This window comes from Pteropus alecto, unplaced genomic scaffold (assembly GCF_000325575.1).
Source record: "Pteropus alecto unplaced genomic scaffold, ASM32557v1 scaffold76, whole genome shotgun sequence".
NCBI lineage: Eukaryota > Metazoa > Chordata > Mammalia > Chiroptera > Pteropodidae > Pteropus > Pteropus alecto.
The window spans coordinates 25,069,259-25,080,907 of NW_006443138.1; the positions used below are offsets into that span (position 1 = coordinate 25,069,259).

The following is an 11,649-nucleotide window of genomic DNA, read 5'->3' on the forward strand; positions in this document are numbered from 1 at the left end:
ACGTATTTAGAGCAAAAGCATTTCTTTATAGCATATACTAATGTGTGTGTGCGCACACACACCCCAAGTCAAACAAAGAGATGGGGGGGAGGAGTCCTTCCCCGAAGCTTAATCAAAACAAAACAAAAAAATTTTTTTAAAAACCTTATAAAATCCCCAATTCTACAGGACTGAAGTCAAGCCAAGTACTGCCACATTGCAAGGGCTGGGCCAGGTGTTCAGGCAGCTTTCTAACTTTAAAACCTCAACACGGGGAAATTTATATCTGTGCCAGATGTAAAGTAATGTTATTTTCTCACTTATCCTTCTATCTTTGTGATTCTGGAGGTGGGACTCTGCAAACCACATTTCTGCTTTGCCAGGGACTCCCTATTAAACTCTGCAGATGTGGGAGGGATGCTAAAGGGATACGAGAGGGGACTTGTTTCTTCCGGGTTTCTAAAGGGATACGAGAGGGGACTTGTTTCTTGGGCCACTGAGGTGCCTGTAAGCATCACCCAATATCCCTGTAGTGCATTAATCCAATCTGCAGTTCATACCACACTGAGAGAACCAACTTAATCATCACTCCATCCCCTAGATTAGGGGGCCCTAACCCCTGGGCTGCAAACCAGTACCTGCCTGTGGCCTGTCAGGAACCCGGCCACATAGTAGATGAGTGATGGGGTCAGAAAGCGTCATCTGTATTTGCAGCCACTCCCCAGCACTAGCATCACCTCCTCAGCTCCACCTCAGATCATCAGGCATTAGATTCTCATAGGAGTACTGATGCCAATAAGGTTGGGGATCGCTGCTCTAGAGGGCCAGACTCTCTTCAGAGGTTTAGATCTCAGCTGGGGATATCATTCTCCCAAGTTCCTAAAGTTTAATAATTTCAACCTTTTCTCCTTGTTTTTACTCCCAGACTTAGGAGTGGTAGCTGCTTTCTATAGCTGCTAACTCCAAAATATCTTAAAAGTTCTCTTTTCTCCCTTTCTGTCACCTAACTAATGACTTTATATATGTGACAGGTCCTACTCTGGGATCTTCCTGCCTAAGTAAACATCCTTTCTCAGTCTTTCTCACTTCCATTATAAAGCTTTTTCAATTGAGATGTGATAACAAGACTCAAATACTGAGCAAAACAGGCAACATTTCTAGTGTTCGCAATTAATCACTTTTTTCAAAACACCTATTTTCCAACGGAGTTCTGATTAACTTATGATATGAGAGAATAACAGAATGAGCATGTACAACACATACAATTCTATAATTATGAAGTGAATCTCTGGACTTGGAATGCAATACTTGGTTTGAGTCTTAAAAAAATAAAATGCTTTTTCTTAAATGAATGTTGGTACATTTCTACATTATCCCTCCTCTCTTACACCAGCCATACATTTGCTTTCATTTTACTAAAACCAAATACTTGAAGTAAATTCTCTGTCTACATATGTCATGTTAATAGGTTTGAAGTCAATCCTTTATACAGTGAAGAGTCACATGATGACATCTATGTTTTCAGAATAGTGTGGCAGTGTGGAAAATGGGAAGGGAGACTGCGTGTAAGTGAAGACAGGGAGATGAGTTCTGAGAATACTGCAAAAAAAAAAAATCCACAAGAAGATAAGAGCTCACATACAAAAATAACTGGGAAGTAGAGAGACAGGGATGGGTTAGCAAAAGCAGAGGCATTTCTTAGGTTGACTAGATTGGGCTTAAAAACAAACTGAAAGTGGAAGAGGGTAGGGGAGAAAATCTCAGATAACTGAGTTAATATTGATACAATTAATAAAGAGAAGAAACACTAGAAGTGCTGATGCACACAAGAGAAGACAGCGAAATGAATATTCCATTGTAGAATAAGTTGATTTTAAAACGTCTGCAAGACATCTAAGTGATAATAAAAGTAGGCAATTGGAGAGACCTGAAACTCAAGTCTAGATTTTGTAATCAATGATCACTGTGGACTGAAGGCAAATAAGTGAATAAATGTGCTCAGAATAAAAAAGTTCCGGGGTCTGAACTTCAAGAGAACATGAACATTTCAAGGCTTTAAAACTATCACAGCGGATAGGATACAGGCCTTCTACTGGAAACCTATACATTTATTTCAGAATATTGCTACTACTTAGCATTTGTGCAATTTTATTTTAGTTGCCTAAGAACCAGTTTAAAAGCCAAAAGGGAAAATCAGTTCCAGGATTGTATGATGACAGCTTCTCCTCACTGTTTTAAATTCTGCCCAAAGGGATCATATGATCATCAGGTTTTAAAATAGGATTTGAAATAACTGAGGCCTAGGGAAAATGACTTAGCCAAGGTAACAAAGTTTCTTGATTCTCGAGATAAGAATTAAAGTCTATACAGAGTCTTACCCATTATTCACCAGAATTTCTTATAGTGTCCAGTAATCATATCTAATCACTAAAGATTTACTACTGCTGACAAATTTTTCTTTAAAAGGCTCACAAGCCTGAAGGACATTTTCTAAGGCAATGCAGGTTTCAAATGTGACTAGTTTTACGAGAACCAATAGAGATTATTTACCTGCTAAAACTTCTGTTTTGCTTCATTCGGTATTGTCGTTTCTTTAAAGTATTATAAAACTTCAGCTAAAAAGTTTAAAAGGGAATGAAGTTCTGATGTGTGCTACAATATGGATGAACCTTGAAAACATGCTGAGTGAAAGAAGCTAGATACAAAAAACCCTACAGTATATGATTCCATTTACGTGAAATGTTAATAGGCAAATCCACAGAGACAGAAAGTGGTTGCCAGGGTGGAGGTAGAGAGTGACCACTTAATGGATACAGGGCTCCTTTTTTGGGGTGATGAAAACATTCTGGTTAGATATTGGTGAAGACTGCACAACTTTGTTAATATATTAAAACCAATGAACTGTTCATTTTAAAAGGATGAATTTTATGGTATGTGAATTATGTTTCAAAAAATAAATGAAGCATTTGGGTTTTCCTCTCATATTCAGTAAGATTTTATCATTTTATCTATGAACTAGACTGGAATAGCAAAAGTGAAAGGGAAATAATTATCTCTACTACTTGATTTTCAGTATATAACATATTTATTACATTAATTGAAGTTTTAGTAATGAATTCATAAAGTACTACTGAAGAAAAAGTTTTTCAAATCAAAAGATTGCATTTGAAGTCTGTGGTCCAAGCATAGACTCATGTTATAGTTTAGAACTGCTCAAATTATCTTCTTAAAGAATTTGATATGCCTAATTAGAATGACATTCAACCTTCCTCCCAAAAAAACCGCTTCCACTTATCTTTTGAAGTTTAGTTCAAATCTCATCCCTCTATAAATCTCTTTTGCTAAACCAATCTTGAACTAGACCATCACGTGTCTGGTGTTCTCACTGATGGCTGTTTTCTATATATGAGAAGATACTGGCTGTATGATTTTACTTATATTCCTCACATTCTACCCATCTTTGCATTGAGGCCACGTACACACAAAGCCATTATTTCTGCAAGGTGCACACTAAAATCATCTGGAGACTTTAAAACAAAACCTTAACAAAATAATATTCTGGGCTGGCGACTGTTAAATTTGTAAGTACCCCCACAGAATTCTGATACAAAACCATGAACTAAGTGCTCAGATTAAAAACAAGTGTTCATAGAAAATACCTCCTAGTTCCTACCGCTCAGTACAACAGCAGCCCATAAAATTAAACTGGGAGAAGATTCTGATAAGAAATAGGAATGGTTTAGCCAAGTATTCACTACTCTCTAATCACAGTCAGAAACCTGAATGGAGCTTGCAGCACTTTTAGTTTAACCCTTATCTGAACAGCAACAATAAAGACAGGGTAGACAGAGTACTTTACTTGTAGGGGAGGGGAATACACACACACACACACACACACACATATATAATGTGTTATATATATTATATATGAATAGCTTTTACAGCTAAAGGTAAGGAACTTCAAGCTTTGTAACTGTAAATCACTGTGCCTCCAACTGTGAAAAGAAGTTATTAAAAAAAAAAAAAAGCCAAAGCAAGAATTACAATACGCACATGTGTAAGGGGAGTTACACTGAAAAAAACACTTTTCCTTATTCTCTCCAAATGGCAGTGAGGGAATTAGATAGGTATATACACCTTTCCTGAGTGGAAAATACAAAATTCAATTTAATTATATAAACGAGTGTAAGATAATTCTAATATACTTAGGTTTACTGATGAAAAAAATTTTTGTTTAAAATTAACATTAGAATGGTTATGGTCTGATGCAGAGATACCTCAAATGTATTTTGCTGGTAAAAAAACAAACAAACAAACAAACAAACAAATAAATAGCAGGAAAGAGAGGAATCGTTGCTCTTTAGTTCCTTCTCACCAGAACCCCAAACTCCTGCGCATCCAGGGATCCAGAAGGGCAGAAGAGGAATATGCCACACCAGACCATGGGTATTCCATCGTAAAGCAAACTGTATTACTAAACAAGGGTTCACTTGTGCAAAAACCTCCAATTAAACTACAATAAGGAGACTTTTGATAAAAAACAAGAGTTAAATAAGCACTTAGACTCTGCACATGAATATGTTTTCACTTCATCTGTCCAAACGATAAAATATAAAAACACAGGCATTGCCAGTTATTATGTATGGGCAGATATGTTCTGGCACATTGCATCTACAGTACCTGCAGTCTACAGAATCAGATCGCCTGGGTTCAATATCACAGCTCCATCAACCACTCTGTGCTGTTTCCACATATGTAGTATAGGAAAAATGCTAATATCCACATCACAGGACTGCTGTTACAACTAATATATGCAACATGCTTAGAACAGTTCCTAGTACATAGTATATAAGTGCTCAATAAAAAATATCTATTATTTATATAGTAAAAACTGTATGACCAATATCACTTCAAGAATAGTTGCCACACTCTGGTAAATATGATTCATAGACTAAGTATGAATTTAAGAATTCAAAATGCAACAATGCTTTATTTGTCCAACAATGCTTGATTGCCAACTCTCTGAACTTAGTAGTAAACAGTAGTAATTCCTGATGGGACTCTAATTATTAAAGCTACTATGCACCACACATTCTAGATTTCTGACATATGTTATGCATTTATATATATACTCATCCACATTTATTCATTTTCTCTCTCTCCTACCAGCTTTCATATCTGCTATTTCATTTGCCCAAAACTCATTCTCCCTCCTTCTCTTTGAATTTAAAAATACTTCCTCAACAGATACCTTTCTTCATCCTTAGACATCCTTAAATCCCATGCATGTCTTCTTTCACAACACACCTTACTGTAACTTCCTGTTTCACAACTGTGTTTTCCACTAGACAGGGATGCCTATCTTGTTCACCTGGCTTAGTGCTAAATACACATTACGCATTTAATAAATGTCCATTTAATTGAACTGAAACCCGTCTTATGAATGGATAATAGACACACAAATCACAATGTTATGAAAGACTGAAGTTTGGCCTTAGGCTCTTATTAGCTTACTAAAGCCACTTCTGCCCCTGCTCCATAGTAAGGTGGTGGAGGGGATGATAATCCCAAACATCCTTAAGAGTCACTAAAATCACAGTGACTTTACAGGAACAACATTTTCCTTTGTATAAACTATAAAGAAATAAAAGCTGCTAAGTTTCTACTAGTTGCTAACATTTTAGCTGATGTTAACTGATTTCCTATTAGTCCATCTCCTAATTTGTATACCCATGCTGATGTCCTTAAATATACATTTGCAAAGAAAATTTCAACTGTATAATAAAATGCAACTTATCCCAATCCAACTCATCTTTCATATAAAAAAAAATCTTATCTCTTAATAATGCATTACACTACACAGACTGTGCTTTCAGATCTATTTTGTTTTTAGAAAATAAAATTATATAACATAATAATTAGGTATACACATTGCAACTGTGATGACCACAACTGCAATGTCCAAAACCCTTCATGGATGCTAACCCCATTTTCTCATTTCTGATATTTATTCTACAATGCATATGTGCATCCATAACTCATGACAGCAGACTTAAATGTATGTTAAGAAGCCACACTATTTGAATCTGTAGCATAAGTTATTTTCTTCTTAAATCCGTTTACACACTGGTAAACCAAATTACTTGGTATAAGGAAGAAAGCAAAGGTATTACTGACTTGCAAGTCAGGAATCCTAGTGATCTAACTTCTTTGGCCTACAGACTCATGAGAAAAGGAAAAGGATTCTGTTCCTTACTGTTTAAAACTCTACGGCTGTTAAGTAAATTGTCACAAGTGTGAAAAAACTCAGAACTTCCACAAAGCAAATGCATAACTTTTCTGATGTCATTATTTAATATGGTGGTTACTCATACAGTGCTTGATAATTCGACAAAACTCAATTTCTATTCTGAGTTGATTAATCTAGATTGAAGAAACTGCTTGACACAGAGTTGTTTAAAAAACAACACTCAACTGACTACTATTTTTAACTTACTTTCAATTATGCCCACATTTCATAATCAAAACATTAGGTAGTATATTAAATATTACTTATAGCCTGAAAGTTTAATCATTACCGAAGTTGTCTAGGTATTCTTAACCTAGAATGCATGGAGACCAAGGGGATTCACAAAATAAGCTTGTCAAGAACCTGACTTCCCAGAAGTCATACGCAAAAAAAATATGGTTTATTGTCCTAGGAAGGTCAGAAAATTTTTAAACTGAGACAAAAGAGCTAAGAACCACACTATTTCTAGTAAAGCTTTTACTATGAGTTTATGTTTTCTAACAATGTTTTAATTTTAATTTATAAGTCCATCTTCATCATGGTTGGTTTTTCATGACTTTTTTTAAACTGGGAGGATAAAAACATTACCTGACAAAGATTTTCACAGCTTAAAAAAGGCTCGATTTTCCAAAACGTTTTTCTTACTATAAACTACCTTATGTACTAGAATACATATTAAACAAGTGGCTTTTATATAGTTATAGGAAAAAATGCTATCTGTATTTTTAAAATCAAAATTATTAAAGTAAAAAATAAACAGAACTCAAGCCTCAATGCAAAGTCCGATCATATCAGGTTTTTAAGCATTTGAGACTAAACCTCACCAAACAGAAAAGTAAATTTAAGGAAAGACTGGTGAAATTCTAATCTCAGAATGTTGGTTTGGTAGATTTTTATCAAATAAGCCAATACCTTGAGTAAGTTAACTACAGTTTCCTAAGGCTATATTTTATTGTTCTATGACTAATTTTGAGAAGACTTAAATTAAAGGAATGTCACTCTGTCAACATAACACGTACAGCTAAAATAAATTTGTTTCTGACCAAGGCCACAACTACAGATCTTGTTCCCAAAATAACTCTGGTTCTTCTTTATGACAGATGGATTAGGAAGTACCTCTTATTTTAAGTATCTTTTAACCTATATGACTTTAATCACTTCTAGAAACTTTGGTGTCTAAGGCCATGCCACCCTGAACAAGCCCGATCTCGTCTGATCTCGGAAGCTAAGCAGGGTCGAGCCTGGTTAATACTTGGATGGGAGACCATCTAGGAAGACCAGGTGCTGCAGGCGTAAAAAATAAAAATAATAAAAAAATAAAGGATTGTAAGCTGACAAGGTCCTTGCAATCTGTGAGGTCAACCAAGGGCTGACTCGCGTAAAAAATTTGAAAAAAAGAAACTTTGGCCCAGGAGGGAAGAGAGAAAAAAGGAAATTCAAAAACTTCTGGCTAAACAGAGAACTACCAACATTCAATAAAACACACACATGTGCAAAATACTACTATATAAAAAATTATTCATTACAGCATGGTTTGTAAACAAAGTTTGGAGAACAATCTAAAAGTTATCAATAAGCAATTAGTTAAATTAAGATCTAACCACAAGGTTCCACAAAGCTGCCCTTCAAAAAATGAGTCACCTTGAAGATGTACCGGGGGTTGGGGGAAATCAAGGTATTTGCATGAGGAGGGGAACAAGCCTAACATATATGTACTAAGTCTCAATAGTTTTTCTTGAAGGATACACAATAAATATAATAATGGTTGCCTAGGGAGGGGAACAGGAATGCTGAAGGACAGATGAGAGAATCTTAATTTTCCTCTATAGACTACCCTTTAGAACCTTTCAAATGTTGTACTCTGTTTCCTAGTCAACAAAATAAAAGATCGATTTGTTTTTTAATGAATTTACAGGTGGTATTAGAGAGTTTTAGCTCAACATCTGTTCAGATAGAATCTACTATGCAGTAAAAATGAATGTCAAATTATGATACAGAATAACTTCCCTAAAACTTTTCTGTGAAGAGACTAAAGAGCATTCATTCATTCAATCAATATTTCAGTGCCTATTGTGTGTTCTAGGCATTACAGCAATGCCCGAGTCAACCAGTAGTCCCTGCCTTTAGTGGGAGTAGAGACAAAAAGTAACATAACTTCAAGTGGCGGTAAGTGCCAAACAGAAGAGAGGGGAATGTGGGGATAAAGAGAACCAATGGGGGAGAAGGAGAGAGAAACTGTTTTAGGAACCTTAAAAGTAAACCTTTCAGAGGATATGACATGTGAGTCAAGAAATGAGCAATGCAATAAACAGGAGGAAAGCTCTGTGAATGGAATAAGCAAGGTTCCAGTGTACCGGATACAGCAAAGCAACCATGAGCAGGGGAGTGACTTAATCTATATTTTAAAAAGTAATACTAGCTGCTGCTTAAAAGGAGACTAATACAGTAAGCCAGGCAACAAATGATGGAACTGAGCAATGCTTTCAGAGAAATGGGAAAATGTGTCTGATTTAGGATATATTTTGAAAGTAGAGCCTACAGAATGTGCTACTGGATTGGAAACAAGAATCCAACTGGGTAAACAGTAATTCAAAAAACATCTTATATTTAAATAGTTACTTACAGGTCTCAAGGTACTTTTACATACATTATTTCACTTCATAACAAGAGGCAGGAGGTCACACTGAGTCAAGATCCAAGTTCTTCCTCTTGCCAGTTTTAAGACCCTACGAAAGTCATTTTAATGGGTTTCTATAAAACACACTGTCTACTTCACAAGATTCCTGCAGGTTTCAACTGGTTGAAGAATTTTGCAATTGTAAATAATGACCATTTTGAGATAGATAGGATCATATTAATAGATGTCCAATGAAAGATGATTTTGTTCCTATCATTCAGGACAGCAGAGCTACCTCACCACTACCACCATTATATTCCACAAAGAACCTTGTATTGAAGTTATCAAAGAGGCAAACTTTTTGTTTAAACTATGACGTTAAGAAAAAATACATTTTCACTGATATGGAAAAACCTACATGATACAAGCACGGGCACTAGTAAAAAAACACCATTGTCTTTTAATCCTTCCTAGGGACTGGTGAAAACAGTTCTTTCAAGCTATTAATGACATTAAAGTAGCAACAACTAATTTTTACAAGATAAAACCCAAATCATAGCACCTTTCATTAAAGAGACACTATCAACAAGACACTGTAAAATTCTAATTATGAGTTATCACTGTTTTGGTTTAAATGGTATAATGTAAATACCTAGTGTAAACTACTGTGTGCCCTATGACCTGAATTATGAGGACTTCAACTTATTGCCTTAAATTATTTCTGTAAGTTTATAAGCAAGGTTCCATAGAATTTATTTTTCCATCCAAGGCTCTCATGTTACTGCAGGAGAGGTCCAGCATCAAGCAAAAATGAAAAAATACATGTTAAGTCTTTAGTTCATTACGTATATTGGAGAATATTTTGAACGGCAGTTTGTATTATGTACTTAGTCGATAACCTGAATAACAGTAAGTAATAATTCGAGAATATTTGGTGTACCGTTCTATCCTGCACCACTCATTTTCAACTGGGCCTCAATAAACATGACCACTGGAGCCATGTGACTGCATTATAACTAAAACCACACTGTAAGGACTTTTCAATGCATACAGCAATTAAACTGCCTTGGACAAAATCCGAGACAATTTCATTCATAATACAGTACAACAAATTTCACGTTATGAAGGTTCACACTATTAGACTTCAGCGCATAATGATAATCTGTCCTACTTCTCTTATTTCTAAGAATTTCTACCTTATAAAACCTCCTATTTCTCCAAATCAAGCACCTTTAGGTAAGAGACATCCCTCATCTCAGATATATTTAATTGAAATTGCACGAAGCACTACACAATACATTATCCTTCAACAGGTCTTTTGCTTAGTACATCACGTCCTCCAAACTTTAAAACAAACTAGCGTAAATACACATTCACCAGGTTACATCAAGCAAAATGATACTGCAGCTTTAGTCACTTTAACTTGCATATTAAGCAATATGGAGATTCGACTCATTTCCTGCATTAAAACTGACAAAAAATGTCAAGGTTCTGTTTTGCGAATTACGAGAAACATTTCAGATCTGAGAATGTGATATTATACAAAGAATTTACAAAACCAAGATGCCAAATTCTTCATGGTCTATATATACTTATCAAAGTATAGTATTAATGAAGAGCAGAAGGAAAGCCTAACAATTAAAGCTCACAAATTCGAAAGCCAAAAGATTTCACAAGGACCTCCACACCTGCGCCCTACCCTCGAGTCTTGTGCTAAAAACTATTTCCTCTGAACAGAAACAGCTCTTAAAGAGTTTGAAAACCAGAGTAAAATCACTTCGCAGACATAACGAGCGGAAACTTATTTAAAGGAGAGGAGATAGCGGAAGCTAGAGCAGTTGAGCGCGGGGCCCCCACATTCCCGGATCCTGGCTGCCAGGGGCGAGCATGTGCTGCCGGCCGCAAAACCCGCGGCCCTCCCAGAGCCTCCTACCGTGGAACAAGGCCTGGCCTGGCCTCACCCTCCCGGTTCATTCATTCTGAATCTGGGGCTGCCTCCCCCGTGCGCTCCCGCCCAAGCCGAGAGGGAGATCCGCGACCGAGGGGTCGTGTCCCGCAACAACCCCAGACCAGAGTCCCGGCCCTGCCGCGATTCCCGCGCGCCCGCGGCCTCCGCCCGGGGGTGGTCTGAAAGACTGCGGAGGCCCGCGCCCAAGACCAGAACCCCGCAACTCCACCCTCCACCAGGGCACAGGCCAGACACCCCCCGCTCGCAAGGGGCCGCTTAGAAGCCCTCGGTCCCCGCCACCAAGCTGCCCCACCGCGGCCGGAAGTCTCCCCGGCGCCCCCTCCCCAGCGCCCGACTTCCCTCGCCACCGCGACCAGACCCTCTCAGTGCTGCCTCGGGCCTCCCAGCGCGGGTCGCGGGCCGGAGGCAGCGAGGGGCCGCGCCGCCCGATCCACTGAGCGGGCAAGAACAGAGCAGGCAGCCGAAGGCCGGCCTGGGAGGTTACCTTGATAATCCTGCGGGGCAGCCCGGCCATCTTGTCAGATCCCGACTTCGGCCTCTGGTTTCGTCTCCGGCTCCGCTCGCCTCACGCACGAGTGGAAGTCCCAGGCTCCACTTCCGGGGGACGTTGCCGCGCCCGCCGCTCCCGCCGCCAGCGAGGCCCCTTGGGAAATGTAGTCCCTGCTCCGTTGCGGCTGGCTTCCTTTGGCCTTGGTCCCCTCCCCGGACCACCCCACCCCAGCCCCGGCCGAGAGGTGGCGGAAGTGACGCGCGGCGGCGGGGGAGGGTCTTGGGGTGGGGGACGGCGCGGGGCGG

At 38.4% G+C, this 11,649-nt stretch overlaps 1 protein-coding gene and 1 pseudogene across 1 annotated transcript in view; one reads left to right on the plus strand and one right to left on the minus strand.

The window, feature by feature from the left end:
• Positions 1 to 11,486, minus strand: part of UBE2N (ubiquitin conjugating enzyme E2 N) — a 30,283-nt gene extending 18,797 nt beyond the window's left edge. Inside the window, exon 1 of the mRNA XM_006923829.3 lies at positions 11,339 to 11,486. Coding sequence (XP_006923891.1) covers positions 11,339 to 11,368 — 30 coding nt within the window. The 5' untranslated portion in view covers positions 11,369 to 11,486. The remainder of the gene's footprint in view (positions 1 to 11,338) is intronic.
• LOC112472381 lies at positions 7,443 to 7,561 on the plus strand (annotated as a pseudogene).
• Positions 11,487 to 11,649: the final 163 nt, after the last annotated feature.